This window comes from Cryptomeria japonica, chromosome 6 (assembly GCF_030272615.1).
Source record: "Cryptomeria japonica chromosome 6, Sugi_1.0, whole genome shotgun sequence".
In the NCBI taxonomy this organism is placed as follows: domain Eukaryota; kingdom Viridiplantae; phylum Streptophyta; class Pinopsida; order Cupressales; family Cupressaceae; genus Cryptomeria; species Cryptomeria japonica.
This window is the reverse complement of record NC_081410.1, coordinates 15,624,103-15,645,367: the sequence shown is the minus strand read 5'-3', so window position 1 is coordinate 15,645,367 and position 21,265 is coordinate 15,624,103. Positions and strand designations below refer to the sequence as shown.

Genomic DNA, 21,265 nt, shown 5'->3' with positions numbered 1-21,265 from the left:
ATCAGTGCGGGAGACATTTGCAACATAATTAAATATTATTTCCTTATCCTAAGGTTAATATTTAATTAATCTATTTATTGGCTACTGGTTTATTAAATTTGGGATTAATGCCTGTTTAATCCTAAGTTTGGGCGAAATTCAGTTGTTTTATGGAATGTGAAATATTTTAGAAGGGATATTATTTCACTTTGCATCGCTAATATGTGCCTAAGTGTTTAACGTGGGTCCTCCCCTTTCTTGGGCGTGACTTTTGACTTAGGAGAATGGGCGCTACACTTGGGTCCACATGAAAGTGGAATGAAATTCAAATGCAAGCGTGGAATTTGGAGGGGTGTCATTTGAATTTGAAGAATGAAGTTATAAATATGAGGCTTGGGTTCCCATTTGCATCATCTTGAAAATCTGTAATGTTATGCTGCCGGATTGGTGACAGAACTTGAGGCTTCGGAGTGCGTCTCCCTAGTGCTACACGGTTTCATACTTGAAATACAGTACCTAGCTATGCCTTGTATTCCTCTACCGTTTTCAGAGCTTTGCCATTGACATCTTGGTGTTGCAACGATTCTGTACTTGTTGGTTTTGCTTGTGGCTGAAGCATATTTTTGCTCACATCTCTCTGCTGGAGCGTCTGACAGTTATGGGTATCAATCTATTGGCAAATAAATTTGTAAGTTTTTAGCACGTTTGTTTGAGTTTTGAATCAATTATGAAAAATCGAAATTCCTAGTCTAGGCGTGGGTTTTCTTCCTTGCATTGGGATGCATGCAAAATAAATAAGGGTCTTTTTGGGGTGTTGTTTTGATTGGTTAGCATTGCATATGTTGTACGGTGGGTTTGGGACTGGTTTGAGCTCAATCGGATGTAAAATGAGGGAGATATGAATATTTTGGCATTTATCTGGGCTGCTGGTCTGTGTTTCCAGCCTGCAGATTTGGTTGTAACAGAAATTTATATCTTTACTATAGAAATCTGCATTACTCTCCTCCTATCATTTCTATTATTGTAAGGTTAGGTAGTAGTACTACTAACCAGTTCTCTCTTTGTAATTCTCATCCCACTAAATAAGTGGAAGAGGCTGGCTTGCCGCCTGATATGCAACAATTTGTAATTTTCAGTCCTCCCGCTGAATAAGTGGTCGAGTGATAAGTTCAATGTTTTTGGTCCTCCCGCTGAAATATGTGGTACAGTGATTGTTAATGTAATGTCCTCTCGTTGAAATACGCGGTAGAGTGATTGAACTTTTGTTTCTTGTAATCTTTCCCTTGGTCGGTTCACCGCCAAGAAGTTTAGTTTCTATCCTGCTGGATAAGCAGAAGGGGATGGGTTGCCGTCCATGCAATTGTAATTTTCAGTTTGTTTATTGATGCTGACGATCCCCAGAACACCGTATGCTCTCACCCTCCCAGTCTAGGCTCTCGGTGAACAAAAGGTGGAAGGGTTCCCTTTCAGTTGTTTTGCTTATTGCTCTAACCTTTACGGGTTAATTGTTGTGGATGAATTGCTATTGGCCTGAAAAAACAAAAAAAAAAATTAGTGGGATATTACAACATTATTTTTGCAAGTAACCAAAAAATTAATTATGGTGCAGTTTTTCCCTTTCACATCAGAAAGAATAGTGTAGCCATATTTTTTCTCTTGTCCTATCAATTGCACTCACAAGCAACCTACAAGTACGCAGTGAATGTTGTACACAATTTTAATTTTTAAAGAAAAATAACTTAAATTCAACACAAATTGCTATAAATTAAATAACATAAATTTAGTCTAAATTTTAAAACTCAACATAAGTTATCAAAAAATTTAAATCAACTGAACTAACCACTCAGGTCTGTGCGAGAAGGTGCCTTGCAGCCTTTTCTTGCAATTGTCAATGCGGTAACGAAATTATGCCAATGAGGATTATTTGCCACATTGAAAGGGATATTAACGTACGATAAATCAACACATGCAATGTCTACATGCTCATGTGACTCCCTATTCCACCAGGTTGCCTCCAACGATGGTTGTGCTTCAAGTGTGTTTGTAGGCACACAAGAATTATGTATAGGAGATAGTGTTGGTGGTGGTATTGGTGTTGATACTCTAGTAGAAGAAGCTGAAGTGGTGTCGTGGTGGTGGTGGATTTGTGGATACGTGGGCCACGAAGAGAGCCTACTATGCTCTGAAGTGCTTCATTTGCTTCAAGGTTGACTGGAGCACCTTGATAAGCAGCTATGGTTGCTTAAATGGCTAGCTTTGACCTCATCCTTTGCAATTTTTTCTCTTCCATTGCTGAAAGCATGGCATTCATTTCTCTTTTATTTCCTCAGTGGTCCCAGGACAACCCTTGGCATCATGCTTATGGATGTCTCCAAGGTGGTATTTGAGGCGGTTTATGCCTCCATGGAATAATTTTTAGCATTCAATGCGAATAACTAAACCATGTTTCGCTCCTTGATAAGCATACTTCCTAGCATGGTGTCTTGCTCCTTTAGGATGAGTGCCTACAAATGATAGAGGCCCCAATCTTAATGGGGTAGACCCTGAAGCCGACCTAGATGCCGACCTAGATGCAAAACCTTCTCTATATGCCATTATATATTAACTTACACATACAAAGTGAAAGCACAAGTTGTTAATATTTTAATAAAAAAATTAACAAACAAAACTATTTCTAAATGATTACAGATTAGTTAAAATTTGTAAAAATTTAATTTAATCTAAGATTCTAAACACTTTCTTTGAAAAAAAAAAAGATTGGTAGGGTTTGAAAAAAGTATGAAAACAATGAAAAAATCAGAAAAAATTTGTCAAATAATGGTGAAATATCTTGTTCTTTGCAATCTAAATCTGATTTAGACTACTTAGTTAATGGCATTGATGCTCTTTCTTAAACCTAGAAGCAACTAAACAATGCATAATGTTTTTAAAAAAAAAAGAAAAAGAAAATAATAAAACCTACCTGGAAATCCAATTGTTTGTTGAAATTCACTCAGAAACCTCTTCAGATCTTCAATCTATGGTGAAAAATCATCGTGAATAGGCTGTAAACACATCCCAAGGATTTTCCCTAGCTGGAGGAGCAGACAAAATGAAAAAACATAAAATGAAATTTCTTTTTTGACGTCCCTGGCTTTATGTTTTCAAGTCTCTGAGTTTTTTCTATGGACTTGCAGAGTTTTTGGGAAAAATTTGCCAATAACTCAGTGAGTTTTTCCCAAAAACTAAGCGAGTTTTTTGTTGAATAAATAATGCAAAAACTTGCCGAGGTGAAAATCTCACAACTTGGCGAGTTTTCTGCGAGACTTGCATCGTTGGTTGCTAATGCATTGTGATTTCCTTTCACAACCTATAGTAAAAACATTATTTGCCTAAAATCACTGGTCCTTCAGTGCAATGCGGTGTCCCTTAGATTATTTCTGATGTGTCGGATATTTTAACCACTGTCATGAACTTCTGTATCCACTAATAACCCTGATACCACATGCTTTATGAGCTAGCAAAGATCAAAACTCACATTTTTTCAATTTTTATGGCTTTTGCACGAAGTGTCCTATGAGTTGTGAAATTTGAATGCCCATCCTGCCTATCTTAATATTCTTGGTGTACCTCTATATCTATGATTCTATTCAAACAATTTGAAGGAAGCCTGTCTGTCAAGAATATAGCTGAACCGGTAAGTGAGAAATCAGTCATTTTGGTGTTGGTATAGAATTGCTCACATCCTCCATTACTGAGATATTAGATATACTCTTTTGTGCAATAGATAGAACTCAAATATTATCGACTAAACTGATTTGTTATCCTAAACATTCACATTATGCTCCAAGCATGTTCCAGGAACTTCAAAAATGGCATTATCTCAAATGTTTGGGAAAATTTACCTCCTAGTATTAGACTATTTGATCAAAAGACATCTGGTATATTTTTATCATTTCAAGTGCTTATTTTATCTAGTCAATGAGAAAATGCATTGTGCATTTCATAGAAAACATCTGCTATCTATTTTACAAAGAAATGGTTTTGAGAAATTCAATAGAAAGGTAAATCATAGATAGGAAAACTTGGCCGCTAGTTCGACAATTCAGGCAGTTATTTTAATTTGCCCAATAGTTGATGTTGCTTTGTATTACTTTTATTCTTACTACAACTATATAGAAATAAAAAATATTGTTTTATCTATCAATGATTGTGGGCTGCATGATTCTATTCATATTCAGTTTACAAAAAAATCCAGAGGATAGTTCTTCTGTGACTGAATCAATATTTCTGATCAAGACTGTCATATGCTTGAGATCGAGTTTTGATGCCTTGATGCTGGAAAATGTCAGATGGCACTGCTGGCCATTGCTAGGAGACGAGGACTGTTGTGTGATACACTATTGCTTGCGTTAGTAGACAGTTCATGGGAAATCTTAGATATCTCAGGTTCCGAAGTTACAGATAAAGGAATGCTGAAGGTGGCTGAGACGTGCCTTTGCTTGAAAGCTGTTGATATCAGGTCTGTTTGCTTGTGTTCAACTTCCTAAACTATGTGTTCATTCTAAATCATATGTAAAAGGTAATATAATGTTTGTCATATTTACTTACCTTGATGGATTCAAGTGTATTATTTTAGTGAGCATCACCATCCCATTGAGGATCTTCATACTTTGAATTACTATGCAAATTACACAAACATGGAATTATTTTCTCTTTAAAATTATTATATCTTCATTTTCAGTTTTACAAAATGTAGACACTTATGAAGGATAGGACAAATTATTGAACATTTTGGTATTTACTGCTTCAGAAGCAATTAGATAGTTCTCTTTTATCATGCTTGTTATGTTATTGATTCTTATCATCTTGAGCATTTTTATTGTTTTTTAGTCGATGCAACCAACTGAGTCCACGATCAATTGGTGCTTTGCTACAAAAATGTGAGTCATTGGAGACATTGCGTTGGGGGTATGTTGTGTTCTTCTTCCTTTGCTGCACATAAAATTAGCAGACATTTGTAAAATATATTCTGTTTTATGCTTTGATATTGCTGCCTGTGTTACTGAATCTCTGTATACAATGCTAACTTTGACTGCAGATACCTCTACCCAATTTCTGCTAAGATTAATAGTCTAAAGATAGGCCAAAACACTTTGTTAAAAGTGTAGAATTTGCAGTCAGAAATAACACGCAGCAAATTTCAAGAATTACTGATTTATTAGATTAAGAACATTTATCAGGAAAATGTCAACAATTTTCCAATCTTCATTCTCTTTCACAATCGTATACTTACTTCCTTGCACATTTCTTAGCTATCTTTAATGATATCTCTTTCTTCTTGTTTACATTTTCTCTAGAAAGAGATTGTTTTGTATGAGGGAAGTTCTCAATTGCCATCTACGGAATGCACAAGAAATAATACATTCCTCTCTTTCAGGATACCGCAATGCATTTTGCTTGGTGTTTTGGAAAACACAATTAGACCATATTGCTATATAGAATTTCAATGACCACTATCCTATGTCTTATAGTCATTGGCTTTACTACAGATCAAATGCATGCATGATAATAATTATTTTAAAAAATAAAAAAACAAAAGCTTAGGAACAAGACACCTAAATTGCAGAAATGTTAAATGCCAATAAGCACTATTGCACATCTTATAGACAGTGTCTCTACAACAGATAAAATGCGTGCACAATGATGGGTATTTTAAACGATAAAAATGTAAAAGATTACAAGCAAGCCACCTCAATTACAGAAACATTTGTGCTTATAAATAAACCAATTTAAAAAATGGAAACGACAAGATAAAAAACCATAGTTACCAGGAGACCTGTCTCCTACCCTTGGAGATGTGTCTCGGAGATGGAGACACATCTCCAGAAAATTCCCGATGCATAGGGTGCTTTTGGCTGCAATCTCCTGCCGTCTCCGAAGTCTTACGACCAAAAATTTATGCCTCCTGCCAAAAACTTAGGGCAAAACAAAGTGAAAGGCAAAAAAGGAAAACAAATAAATAAAATAAGCCCGCAGCAAAGAAAAGTTGTAGGGAAATAACTATTAAGGAAACTGCATCACGGGAAGACAAAATTTCATGCAAAGTTATATTAATTGGATCTATTGATAGTGTAGACTTTTTGAGAGGGACATAAACAGTTGTATGACTGATTGCTTGTCATTGTAATGGTCTAAAGAGAAATTGCCTTTACTATTTAGCCGACAATATCGAGTGTGCTTAACACCTATATTACCTTACTTTTACTAAACCATTTAGATTGGCTATGGTACCAGCAGTATGAGCAATTTTAATTTCAACTTTTGTTCAATTTTAAAGTTAATGTTAAACTTTACCATTCTTCTTGTTTTCAAAGTTCTCTATCATGACATTTTCTAAAAATTATTAAATTATATTTAAAAAAACTGGCATCTCCTAATACCCCCGTCTCCTATTTTTGAAAATTAGCCATACTAGTACTGGTACCAGTCTCCAAGTACCTCCGACTCCTACTAACCTTGCTAAAAACTAATGCATTCAAGGATGGTCAGGAAATTTTGAACAGATCTATGTTTGATAAGGAGAATTTTCTTTAAATACAATAGGGATGTACTCTAGCTTTCAAAATCATGTATTCCAATTTAGTGCACTACATAATTGCACCAAAAAAACTAATTTGTGCTATATATATATATAGATACATATTGATTATCAATTTATCATATTTTAAAGATTACGTGAGACATATGACCCTTAAATGCCTAAAAATCAAATTTTCAAACATTCTTTGACTGCATGACAGCCATCTACAATCTAAACTTCTTCCTCTCTCTTATAGTATTAGTACTATACAGCCTCAAACTAAATGGGAAATCGAATAATCATGATTGAATTATTCTTCATTCCTCAATTATGTCTTCTTCCATTGAATCTGTTATAGCCTTGTTTTTCTCCAATTCAGCAATATCTGTAATGTCCCCTTTTCAATTAGGATTTAATAACAAACAATAATAAAAAAATTATAAATATAAAAGAATAAAATTAAACATAATCATAACTAAAATTTAGTTAAGTTTAATGAATGATCAAAAGGCATAAGATGAAAAGTTGCGACTCCCTCAAACATGAGATATAAAAGGGAGAAGAGAACTTCATTTGAAAGGGGGATAATTTTGGGAATCAGAAGTGAAGATCTGATTTAAATAAGAAGTGCATATCTGATTGTGAAAGGTTGTGTCCATTTCAAAGGGCAGATTGTGAAAGGTTGTGTCCCTTTCAAAGGGCAGAAGTAATGAAGAGTTGCACTGTTTCAGAGGGTGGTAATGGTGAAAGGGTGTGTCTCTTGCCAAAGAGCATCCATAATGAAGAGGTGTGACCTCTCCCTCACATTGAGAGATATAAAAGAAAGGAATCAAAAGCATCCAGTGACATGACCATTGATCAGATCAAATCAGAACACTGTTATTAAGTCGCAGGAATTGGCAGCCTCCTAGTAGGGGACATCACAATATCGTTGTTAGTGAACTTTATATCCTCATCTTTGACAATCCAATCTAAATATAGATTGATGTTGTTGGAAGGAATTTCAGTACTATAAAAAATTGTTTTTTATCGTGTTTATAGCCAAAATCAAGTCATTCTTGTCACATCAATTTCGGCCATGTTATCTTTCTTGTTGAATGGCTAAGTCCCCATGTGTTAGTGTGTCTTGGTCCTGTTGATAGTCCTTACAACACATTCAACTCATGTAGAATGAAATCACTTTACTTATCTTGAAAAGCTAATTGATCCTAGTAATCGATCAACTCCAAGTCCTGTGTGTTAGGTAATCAATTTAGCAATGTTGGAGAAGCTTAATGGTCTATGTGATTTGTTTGTTCAAGGGGTCTATTGTGGTAAAATATCAAACTTGACAATTCATGTATCCAATATGTTAAATATGCTAAAACAATTGATAAATCTTTCTAAATCTTGAAAAAAATTGAGTTTGATTAAGTCACAATATTTTAGATTGTAAAAAGAAATAAAAAGATGTTAGGATTTAGAGGAATAAACATAAAAGTAAACAACCAATGATGCACTCATTTTGAGCCTTAATTTTGAAGAATCTGATGAAATTCAAATAAACGACAATTTAGTGATCAGTATTCCACTCTATCACAAACACTATAGATGCAAGATTGTATATCAGATATATATGCATAAACCCTCATATTACATGCGCAGATTTTACACATCGCTCTACTTTAAAACACTTTATTAAATTTCACCAAATGATTCAATTCAAAGATCATAAAACAAAAGATGCATCACCACCAAGGAAGAGAACAATTAGAAGTAGGCATGATTTGATGTCCCCATCTTTAACCTAAAGGTTAACAAACAATAAACAATCACGTGTCCAAGGGTGGCAGCCTAGAATCACATTTTGTGCAAAATAGTTCAAGTAGGTAGTAGTATATTACATCAACAGAAGATTGTAGCATGAAGATACATTATGGAAAATCATCTTACTCCATGACTTCATGGTTTTCCTATTTGAGCACCCCCGTAAAGCATAGGAAATAAGTTGTAGTAATGAAGACAAGAGCTTTCTGCTACCCACCCAATTCCATAAACAAGGAATGAAGATACAAGTGACCAATAAGATAGTGTGCCTTGCATAGATCGATCACATATGTGAACTCAACAAGGAAGATAGAAGGATTCCTGGGGTTGATGACTAGCTATTAGTTTATACACAGATCTGAGATTTCAAACCTAGAGATGATCACTAGTATTGACATGATAAGCATCTGATTATCATCAATCATCGCTGTTATCAGAATCACACTTATATTAATCAAGGCCGTGCTGCAATTCATTAAAGAAATGTTTTATTGTGTTGACCATTTAATAAATGAGAAACAGTAGTTAAGAAAGTGCGATCTGTTTGGAAGTTAACAAAGGTACATATTAACAAGTGGTGCGAATTACTAATAAGCCATGATTATTATACATGAAAAGATGTATTTGTTAACAAACAGCAAAGGGTGTGATGTATTGTTAATTGCAAGAAGGTGAACTTGTATAAGTCACGATCTGCATTAAATAATGATAAATTAATTAAGGAAGAGGCACTTTGTTAAGTAAGAATGCAATGTTTAAAAGACACAACCCCACACGTCAAGCCTCTTGGAGGATATTTAGGGAGGATCCATTTTCATTTGGGGGATCATCGATTTGGAAACCGTTATCTCTTTGTATCCTTTATTGGATCTGCTCGCAGAGCATCAGCCTCTTGGCATATTTCGGTTGCATACTCTGAAGGAATTATTAAGAGACAGCACCATTGTTACAAGTGCAAATTGACAATATCAGGAACAGCATCATTATCATTGTTGCAAGAATACATATTCATATCTGAAACAGCAACATATCGCTACAAGCAATATCATCATATATACATTGCATATATTTAAGGATTGAAATCAGAAATGGCAATTTATTGCTATAGGTGATAGGAAGACAATATAGCATACTCTCCTTTGTCAAATCAGAGAAAGCTAATATCATATTGAACATCAAGATCATCCTTGCATAATTGTTATCAGTTATGAACTTTTCTTGCATTTTGTGAATATTTGACAACATTTTACAACTTTTCTACTTTGTGAAATTTCTCACAATTTCAGTCTCAATTTACAATCTTGAAGTTTATTCATGGATTCCAGACTCGAAACTTGAATTCCTGACTTGATCATACCCCCAAGGACAAGACATTGCACTCTAAGTCATTTCAAGGATTGATCAATTGTTTTTCTTCAAAACTAACAAGACAAAAACCCTCTCAAAAAGGCTAAAAGATCAAAATCATTGCAAGCTAAGAAAAACTAAACAAAACGACTAACCTAAGAAGTGAAAAAGTGGGGGACCTCATTTGCAATGAGGCGTGTTGCGTTTACAACACAACAGGGACATTACATCATTTGGGAACCCTAGAAATGAAAGTAGAGTATCTGTACAAATTTTCATTTGTTATTGGAATGGTGTTGTGGAAACTATTGGAATTTTTGTCATTGATGTCAAGGTTAATCTTGAATTTTATTTGAGCTGCTTGCCTTCTTGGGTGCTTGAGTAGCTTCACGTACTTGTGTGTCTGGTTAAGAAGTGTGGGTGCTTGTTCAATATTCAGCTGCTTCGTTGTTTGTCATGTTAAATTTTTTGCCAAGTCATTGGGTTTGATTTCTCAATTAGCTTTTAAGTGTGGGTCCCGATTCTTTCCTAAGCCTTGGTAACTGTTATCACAAAAGCTTGCACCCTTGTTGAGCTATCAACTCAGCAACCTTGTGAAACATGGAAACAACCCCGAAGTGTGGGACCTTGCGCAAGGGGTTGAATCTCCGGAGAAGGCCGACTTCCTTCTCCAAATAGGTGCAGGTGTTGAACCAACTCAACACTTTAAAACTAATTCCTAAGCCTACCTAAACAACTTGCAGAGGTAAAGGGAAGAGAGAATGCTGGAAATAGAAGGAGGTGATGCACCAAGAAGAGATCGTTCCTCTCCCCACTGAGATGACACAAAGAATTAACTGAAACACCCAAGAGATGCACAAAATTCAGTTGCATGAGTGATTCCAATGCATGTATAGAGGTTAGAATTCGCTAAAGTGTCAAGAGTGGAGAAGGATTCTCGCAAGTCACACTCAGAAAACAAGTTAACATAGCATATATGGAGAGAAAAGCCACAAGACATACACCTATAGTGAAGGTAAGAAAACATACACAACATACATAGGTTGAAAGAAGGCAAGAATGGTGATTTTCAATTAATTATAAGGCCAATGGCCAAACTTACAGTTGCATAAATGCAAGATAAATACAAAAGAAGTGGGAGAGCATGGGATAGCTCAAGCCAACAGGGAGAGAACCCTTTACAATGAGGCTTAACAGCCTTTATATAGAAAAAATGGTTACAAGGGTGATCATGACCCTTGCATGTCAATTTGGAAGTGCAGGGAAGTGCATGCACTTGACTTGTACATGCAAGCAACCTAGCCATACCCACAAGGGGAAACCCTGAGAAGGTGGATTGACTAACCTTCCAAAGTCAGGCATGACATAAGTCACCAAGCATGGCCCCGTACCTCCCTTGATGGAAATCCTGCCAAAAACATTTAATGCACCCTTGTAGCTCCACAAAAGAAAGTGCACAAGTCACCAAAACTATCGGAGCATTAAAAGCCTTGAGTGTCGATCACGCCATCCGGAAGTGTCGCCAGTTGGAAGGAAGTTCGGAGATTTTGGAAGTTCGGACTCCCGAAGTGGGAAGACAAGGGAAGAACTTCGGAACCTCGGGGTTCCGGAGAACTTTCAAAAGGCTAAGAATAGAACTTTGGAACCTCGGGGTTCTGGAGTTCTGGGATAGAGAGAGGAAGAGAAGAAAAGGAACTTTGGAACCTTAGGGTTCCGGAGTTCCGAAGGAACTAGAGAGAGAAGGCAAAGTAGGAAGGAGCTTCGGAACCTCAGGGTTCTGAAGTTCCAGAGAGAAGAAGGGGAAACGAGGAAGAGAACTTTGGAACCTCAGGGTTCCAGAGTTCCGGAAGAAAAGAAGGAAGAAGGGCTATGAGGGAACTTCGGAACCTCGGGGTTTCGAAGTTCCAGGGAAGGCAAGGGAAGGGAACTTCGGAACCTTGGGGCTCCGGAGTTCCGGGGAACTGCTCAAAGGAACTTCAGAACCTCGGGGTTCCGGAGTTCCGGGAAAGGGGAGAAGAAAAGAAGGAACTTCGGAACCTCGGGGTTCCGGAGAAATTGGAGAAAAGCTAAGGGAAGGAAGGGAACTTTGGAACCTCGGGGTTCCGAAGTTCCGAAGCAGGAAAGAAAGCGGCTAAGGCAAAGAACTTCGGAACCTTGAGGTTCCGGAGTTCCCGGGGAAGAGAAAAGAGGGCCTAGGAACTTCCGACAAGGCAACACTTCAAACCTTGATTCCACTGCTTTTATCTTTGATCAACTAGGGCAGCGCTGGTCCATGGAACATATCTCTGATTGGTTCTTACTGATGGACCAAGGGTGTCATAAAATGACAACATTAACATATTAATAATATGACTATGAAGGTTTTTAGACGAAGGGAAGGAAGATTTTACATCTGAACTATATTTGTGGAAATTTCTTTTATTTGCAATGTGGACTCATGCCGGGAATATATATCTGTCGTTTTTTGTCTGGAGAAATTTTTTTAGCCGTGTTTGTGATTTAGTGGGAGCCTTTTTCTGTCAAAGATATTTAAGTTAGGCACTGCATGCTTTGATGACTCCTTAATTAGGAATGGATTATATCATGCTCTTTGTCCTTATTGAATCTTTAGTTTTCATTGTAAAGGTCGTGTGATATATATTATTGTGGGGTGCTATGAATTCTGGCAAAAATCGTGGGTGTGATTTTTAAAGGAGCTTGAGATCGTGGAATGATTAATTTTTTTTTTTTTACCAAGTTCATTGTCTTATTCAAGGTGAATTTAGTTGTCGTTTTGATATGTTAAATTTCCAAAGTGGCAGAGTGGTTGAAATGGCTAGATCATGATGTTGTAAAAATATCATGGGAATCTTATTGGTGATGTCATTTTTAGAAAAAACTGTTTGCTGAGCAAAAACATTTTGTGGCATCGCTATTTGTAATGAAGTCGTTTTATTTTTAACGAAAGGCAATTAAAAAACGTATTGAATGGTTTATGCTTGGTTGGAATAATTGCATATTTTCTAGGATATGTTTATGGTTTTGTTGTCACGGGGAGAGGAGTTCAAATATTTTGCCAATCGCTATTATTTCTGGTGGTGTTTTGTTGCTAAAAGAGTGGTGGCCTACTTGATTCAAATTCTCAAGGCTTGTGGTTGATCGAATACAATATTTTTTTTGGACAGTTCGTGGATATGGGTGCAGTTAGTTGGTGGTTGTTGTGGTCTTTATCGCTGAAATAATCTAAAGTCGTGGGGATGATGTTATTTAGTGGGGTGTATTAAATAAAATCAGCATGAATATATCTAGGATTAGAGAGGGAGTGACTGTGTATTGTTTTGATATCCAGTTGACAGAAATTTCTTTTCAAGTGTGTGTTATTATTTTAAGAAGATTTATATGTAGATAAAAAGATATTGTGTTGGGGTTGAGATTGTTCATTAAGAGTGCTATCGTTTGGAGTGGGAGTTATTTTTGATACCAAATAGAGATGGAGTGAAAGTTTTTGCTAAGAGTGTTCAAGTGCTGTAGTTGCCAAACTAAAAGGGAAGATTTCCTGTGCTTTATATGTTTTCATCTTAATTACTGATAAATTTTCTTTGACAAGGAGATTCTACATCAGAACAAGTTGTCTTTAAGAATTGGTCATCTTCGAATCAGGTTGGTGCTTGATTAGTGGAGTGGGTGTTGTTGTCATAAAAGTTTGCACCCTTGCTCAGCTATAAACTCAACAACCTTGTGAAACATGGAAATAACCCCGAAGTGCAGGACATTGCGCAAGAGGGTTGAATCTCCAAAGAAGGCCGACTTCCTTCTCAATCCAAGTTCAGGTGTTGAACCAACTCAACACTCCAAATTCTACTTCTAAACCTATCCTAACAGCTTACAGAGGAAAAGGGAAGAAGGAAATGCTAAAATGAAAGGAGGTGATGCACCAAGATAAGAGATGTTCCTCTCCCCACCCGAAATGACAAAAAGAACCAATTGAAATACCTTGGAGATGCACAAACTTTAGTTGTATGAATGACCTCAACACATGTATGGAGGTTAGAACTTGCTGAATGTCAGGAGGGGAGAAGGTTTCCCACAAATCACACCCAAAAATAGGTTAATACAACATATATGTAAGAGAAGTCACAAACATACACTTACAATGAAGGTAAGAATACATACACAACATCCATAAGTTGAAGTAAGGCAAGAATGATGATTTCAATTCATTATAAGGCCAATGCCCAAACTTACAATTGCGGAAATGCAAGAAATATTCAAGTCTGCAAGAGAGGTGAAAGAGCAAAGAATAGCTCAAGCCAGCAGGGAGAGAACCCTTTACAATGAGGCTTAACAACCTTTATATAGAAAGCTGGTCGCAGAGGAAAAACAATTGGTCAAGGAAGAGAAGCCTTGACCCTTCTGTGTGCAAAGGAATGTTAGTCAGAGAATGCAAGGAAGTGCATGGACTTGACATGGTGTACATGCAAGCAACCTGACCATACCTTAACAAGGAAATCCCAAGAAGAAAATAACTTCTAGAAGGTGAATTGCTTGACATTCCAAAGTCAGAGCATGCAGGCCTAACATGAAGGTCAACAAGTAACCATAAATAAGCATGGCCAAGGACTCCAATTGATGGCTATCCTGCAAAAAACATTAAATGCACGAATGAAAGTGTACAGGTTGCAAGAGTTGGTGGAGCATTAAGAGCTTTGAGTGTTGATCATGCCATCTAGAAGTGTCGCAAGTCAGAAACCTGGGATTCTGGGTTTGGAAGACTTGGGAAACATGGGTGTGATGTCCCCTTCTTGTTGACATCAGTTCTTCAGTGAGGATTAGCCTATCATCCTGACCCTCGTAGGCTAATGAGGATGGTTAGAGGGTCTCCTGAGGATTTGTATCATCTCCAGTATTCATAGTGCTTCAGTTTGGTCTTTGTTTGGCATCATTCGGACATCGTTTGCTCTACTTACTATTTTTAGAAGTCTTGGGACGTTAGAGATGGACCCCTGCTATTTTTAGTAAAGGGGGTATGGTCAAATGCAGTTTCCTCATGTCAGCTCCTTGTTCAGACAGCATGCAAAAATGTTGAGTGATTAAGGAGATATTAATGTTTATTTGATTATGAGCTTATATTACAAAGTTATAATATAATTTTATATTATAACTTAAATGACTTAAGTTGAGGGTCTAGGCATCATAAAAGGGGGCCAAAATATTAATTGAATATGTGCACATAACCCAAGGTCATTATTGCATTTGATAATGCCAATTTAATATTATAACTTTTAATGTTATTAAAGTGCTTTATGGGAGAAAATCGAACTTCTTGAGGATTATATATGTTCAACAAGAAGAAGTTCGATTCATTATTGTTTGGCATTTATTTTAATGACTTCGTGGAGAGCAGAGACCAAGGGTTTTAGTCTTCGTCAGTCTTTGTCTGCCATTGGAGAATGGGAAAATCTTCAGTGTGCAGCCATCTGAATTGGTGAAATATCCAGTGAATTTGGCGTTCAGAGGGAGCTTCATACAGGGGTTCCATTTGTGCAAAAATTGGTGAGGAATTTGTTGTTTTTTGGTGCTGATCACAAGTGGCATTTGCAGACCAAAGGGGGGGTCCATTTCCATGCTTGGCCATTAATTACCTAAGCAGCCGTACAAGCTACAGCCACCACTTCTCCTGTGAGAGGGCGTAGATCCCTAGGTGCCACGATTTTGGAGATAGAGGCTTCAATAAATTTCAATAAAAATCTGTAAGGGTTGTGATGGTAAGAGAAGGGAAAACGCAGCATTAAGGGAGCAAAAGATATTCTTTCCAAGGTGCAGACCAATAATTTGCTGTTGTTCGTAAATTACCAGCTGTTGTAATTCACCATCAAGCCCACACATTCAAACCTTTGCTCACCCGGTATGATGTATTATGAGTTATTAGACATCAATTGATTTAAACAATTCAAAGGGAATTGAGTTGCAGCCCTTTATGATCTTATATCTATGCTATTAATGTTAGTGGATTGCATGCCAACTGTTTGTAAAAATGTGTACTGGCTGTAGATGCATATTTCAGTTTTGAAAGTCATGTATGTGCAAAGGAAGTATTAAATAGAAGCTATTCTTTCTTAGTGCTTCTAGCTTAGACATTATAGAGATCATTTGCAAACAATTTTGGGCCTGTGTAGTCACTTAAACAGAATTATATCAAACTGAAAACTCAGACCAGCATACATAGAGGTTGCATGACAACTGTTTGACAAAATTCCCAAGTGTCTAGAGCTGGAAACTTGAGTCAGAACCAGCAAGGGTTACTACATTGGGTTTCTGGGGTTCTGGGATTTCGGGGTCAAAGAAGGCAAAGGCATGGAACTTGGGAATTTTTGGATTCTGGGGTTCAAAGAAGGCACAAGAATGGAACTTGGGAATTTCGGGATTATGGGGTCAAAGAAGGCAAAGGCATGGAACTTGGGAATTTCAAGATTCCGGGATTCCAAGGTCAAAGAAGGCAAAGGTATGGAACTTGGGAATTTCGTGATTCGGGGATATGGAGTCAAAGAAGGCAAAGGCATAAAACTTGGGAATTTCGGGATTCTGAGATTTCAGTGTCAAAGAAGGAGAAGGCTCGGAACTTGGGAATTTCGGGATTCCGAGGTCAAAGAAGGCAAAGGCATGGAACCTGGAAATTTTGGGTTTCCGGTGTCAAAGAAGGAAAAGCCTTGGAACTTGGGAATTTCGGAATTCCGGGGTTCAAAGAAGGCAAAGGCATGGAACTTGGAATCTCAGGATTTCGAGATTCCGAGGTCAAAGAAGGTAAAAGCATGGAACTTGCCTCTCGACGAGACAACACTTCACATCTCATGATTCCATTGGTTCTTTCCTTGATCAACTGGGGCAACTCTGGTCCATGGAACATATCTCGGATCGGTTCTCAATGATGGATGATGGGTGTCATAAAGTGACAACATTTTGGTGATCTTGGCCGGATGCTTGCCTGCTAAGCATGAAGTCCAGAAGCGTTAACCATCCATTGGGCATTGAGTCATTGAAAAGACCCAAAACATGTGTGCCATCACTTGGAGGGAAACTAGAAATTAGAGCATAGATTCTCTTAAGGAGAACGCAATAGGTGCAAAAGCACTTATGAAAGAAAAACAACCCCTAATCTAATATTTACATTGTCATCAAGACCCTCTTTAGAAGCAAGGCTTTACATGAATCCCATTTAGTGGGATTGGAAGAACTTCACCATCAAACTTGGAGAGATGAAATGCATTGGCCTCCTTGCAACTGGTTATGACATATGAATCACTCCAGATAGTATCAAATTTGGAGTGTCACCCGACTTTTGCTCTGTCTGCATTCCACTTGAGAACTAGATCTCCCTCTTTGAAGACCCTATTAGTAGCCTTTTTGTCAAAACTTCTTTTGACTTGTTCTTGATGAGCCTCAAGTGTATGCATAGCTTGATCTCTAACCTCCTCCAGCTCCCTTAGCTTAGCTAGCCTTACTATCATGGCATCGTTCTCTATCAATTCTAGCCGATGTGCTAGTTCAAGAGAGGGTAACTCTAGGGAAGATGGGAGTCTTGCTTTCCTCCCATACACCAACATGAAACGGGAGTTACCAATCACCTTCTTGGGTGTGATCTTGTCAGCCCATAAGGCTATCCTCAACTTAGCATGCCAAGATCTCTGGTTGTCTTCAATTGTCTTTTTGATTATCTTGATGAGGTTTTTGTTGGAAGATTAAGCTAAGCCATTACCTTGAGGGTAATAATTTGATGATGTCTTTAAGTATATACCATACTTAACTGCCCAAGAGCTTATTTCGGTTCTAACAAATGCCTTGGATTATCTGATATGATGGTGGTGGGGACACCGAATCTTGTCACAATTCCATCAAGGAATTCCAACACTGAAGCCTCAGTGGCGTCCTTCAATGCAACTGCCTCTGTCCAGCTAGTGAAGTAGTCTATTGCAGCCAATATCCACTTGTGGCCAACACTAGAAGGTGGATTTATCATGCCAATGAAGTCTAAACCCCATTGTGCGAATGGTTGATCTGCTTGAATAGGATGGAGAGGTCAGAAGAAAGCACATTTCTTGCAATTCTTTACCCATCTATGTGAGTCACAGAATAAGGTTGGCCTGTAACAACCAACCCTCATTATTTTGATAGTTGTAGTCCTTGCAAAGAAATGGTCCCCTGAAGAGCCATCATGAAATTCTTCCAATAATCTGCTGAATTGATTTTGCTCAATACATCTTAACAAGACCCCATTAGAGTCTCTTCGGGAAAGGTTGCCATCCACTAAGACATAGGGGATGGCCTGCAACTTGAAGTGACTTCTTTTGGTCCTGTCTAGACCTTCCATTAAGAAGATCGTCATGTCACTCCCCCAATTGAATTGAGTGTCATTGCTAGCTGGTTGATCCTCTTGTAACACAAGGGTGACTTCTAAAGTAGTCTTAGGAGATGAGACAAGTTGTTCACATAGGCCCTTGCCTCTTACAAGCTTGGTGATCTTGATATTGATGTCATATTCCATGACCTTGGTTATCCACCCTGTTCTCTTCTCACTGATGTCCTTGTTTAGAAGGAAATCCTTGACACTTGCATGTGGAACTTGTCCTCATTTTTGAATTTTCAAAAATGTGACAACCCCTACAAATTTTAGCGCAAAATGTGTCATTTTAGTCTCTAAGGCACATTTTACAAGGTGCAAAGCTCATATTTGATAGGGTCAAATCATCAAGGGGTGTCTTTGCCATTGTTGTGCAAGTTTTGGTGAGTTTTAGCCTTCATTTTCCTAGCTTTTTCTTCAATTTCGGGTTTCAGAGCAGTCACTGCAAGTAGAAGATTTTTGTTTGAAATTTGAGATTTTGAGGCTCTAGGGCACACTTCCCAAGGTGGAAAGTCTACATTTCTCTATGGTATATCAATCATGGGCTAATCTTCCTCTGTGAAAATTCTGGTTAGTTTTTGCCTTCATTTTGGCCATTTTCTGTGCAATTTCGGGTTTCAAAGCAGTCAATGCAAGTTGTGGAACTTTTGGATGTCACTGCAAGTAAACTCATTACAAGTAAATGCACTTACTTGCAGTTGGGTCTCCAAGACCCGATTACAAGTTGGTTCATTGTTACAAGGCAAGTGGGGGTTTTATGTCTATCATTGCAAGTGTAAAGGTGTATGATTACATTGCAAGTAAATGAGTTTTACTTGCAATCGGGGACCTGATTACAAGTCATATTTTTGTTATTATTTTAAAGTTGAAGAAGCTTGTTCACTTGCAATCGGGTCCTAAGGACCCAATTACAAGTATATGTTATGGCATCACAAGTATGTGTTCATGTGCTGCATCTATCAGTCTAGTATTCCTCTTCCGCTGTAAGTCTTCAATTACAAAAAGACTTGCAGTCGAGTATCAAAAACCCGACTGCAAGTAATGTATTGTTCCAAATCGTGTTCAATCTTCTAAACTACAAGTGCTCATAGTTCGTGTTGACGTGGCTAAAATCGCAGAACTACAACTCTCTCCAACCAACGCAGAATAGAATGCTAAGTATCCTATCCTCTCTTGAGATAAGGAAATCCCTAATGTTGTTTCAATTGATCAATGAGGACGACCTCAAGGTTTCAATTGTCAGGTCTTAACTGCAGGATTACTCAGTTATTGATGTGATTTGCTGGGAGCACAAGGGGACTTACGTTTTGCAACAAGCTGGTCTGCTGCGATTCTCAGATTGCGAAATAAAATCAAAAGGGAAGGGTTTAGGAGACCTAAGGACAAGGATGATAACAGTTGATGCAGCGGGTAGATAAGTTTTGATAAACCAGTTCTTGTTTTTGCCAGAGACACCCTCACAACTAGACAAGAACGGTGCAAGCTCCAAGGGATGAAGGATTTTCAGACCGGAGACACTGTCCTTGTAGTATAGTGGTGAGTATTCTCGCTTGTCATGCGGGTGACCCGGGTTTGTTCCCTGGCAACGACGTCAGATGTTTACCCACTGGGTGAACAGTTTAAAACAAACAGTCTGAATGCTTACGAGAAACAATATGCCATAGATACCAGATGATAATATCAAGTAAACAGAGAAGATACTATTTCCATTCATAATCATGTGTCTTTACAAGTTACCTTCCATGGTATATAAAGGTATCGAGGGGATGTGAGGGACAATCGTCGCACCCGTAACTACCATCCCTCGGTTACATTACTAACAAAGTAAAGTACTATCTAATTAACTACTGTTTTATTCCCGTACAATATTACCATCAACAGCGCAGACTAAGACGAACACCTACAGTTGAACTCAGCACAGTTTGGGTTCAGACTAACCATGCACGGTGACCTACAATCAGCAGACCCCCAATGGTATGAACTAGAAATGCATCAAATACCCCTATACACTTCACCATTAAAATCCCTACACTCTAAAATTAACTAGCTGAAAGAAACCATGCAAACAGAATGAAAACAAGATGATAAACACCAAATCAATGTCTATATATTGATTTCAGCTTCCTATTACAACAATTTCTGCAGCATCTCTATGCTATTCCTAAAATTTAACCTTCTAACTTCTAGCCTATTCTAACTTCTAAAATCTAACTACAAAATTCTAACCCTTTACAAAAGAAAGGCTTCTGCCTTTTATAGATTTTACAATATGAATCAGAGGCTAGGATGGACTGCATCCAAGGGTCCTAATTTGCCTTCCAGAAGCATGGCAGCTTTAACCCATGCCCATTAAACTCTCAGTCATCCACCCAACCACTCCCCTCAGCTGCCTACAACTGTTTCGATTCAATTTGGGTCTATCTGGTGTGTTGACGTGTTTTTTTATGACCGCGTCTAACACAGAATAAAGTCACCAACGGTCACCTTATCCTCTCTTGATCAAGATTAGTCCGTATGCTAGGATTGCTTAAAGTTCAAACGGCTAATTCCAAGGTTCCTTCAGTGCATGGACGTGACTCAGATGTTTGATGGGTTTGCTGATAACCCAAGAGGCCTTACGCGTGTTCAATTCAAGAAAACTCATGCAAGCTCAAGGATTTCTGCACGGATGATTTGCAATGAAATCTCTAGTTTTGGATCTTTTGGATTTTCGAAATATGCAGAAAGTCAATGAGAGTAGGGTAGAGAAAACTATGCTAAAGCTAATCTAATCCTAAGAACATGAGACGGGATAACTCATGCAAAATCAAACCACGCTTCGTTTCGCCAACAAAGCACAACTACATGAAGGTGGTGCAATCTTCAAAGGGTGCGTGGAGGTTTTTCAAATCATCAATATAGACCATCGGATCGAACAATCTTTACTGATGATCGAAGTTAAGCGTATACACATCAAAAGGATCAGACTAACTTTGCACGGTATACAACAATCAGTTGCACACCAAAAGTATGAGCTCGGATTCCGCAACAAGCAATCCTATCAAATCTAGTTCTCCTAACAATATATAAGCAAATCTAATCTAATTGAAGAGAGTAAGACCATGCAGATTGCCAAAATAGAACAAGAATACACCATCGAAATCGAACAATGTATTAAGTTGGCTACTTCACAAACCTGATGCAACAATCTCAGATAA

General features: G+C 37.8%; 1 protein-coding gene across 1 annotated transcript in view; it reads left to right on the top strand.

Annotated features, from left to right (window-relative positions):
- Nucleotides 1-21,265, top strand: part of LOC131856026 (uncharacterized) — a 107,996-nt gene that overhangs the window by 42,084 nt on the left and 44,647 nt on the right. Inside the window, exons 2-3 of the mRNA XM_059207096.1 lie at nt 4,311-4,480; nt 4,852-4,929. Coding sequence (XP_059063079.1) covers nt 4,311-4,480; nt 4,852-4,929 — 248 coding nt within the window. The remainder of the gene's footprint in view (nt 1-4,310; nt 4,481-4,851; nt 4,930-21,265) is intronic.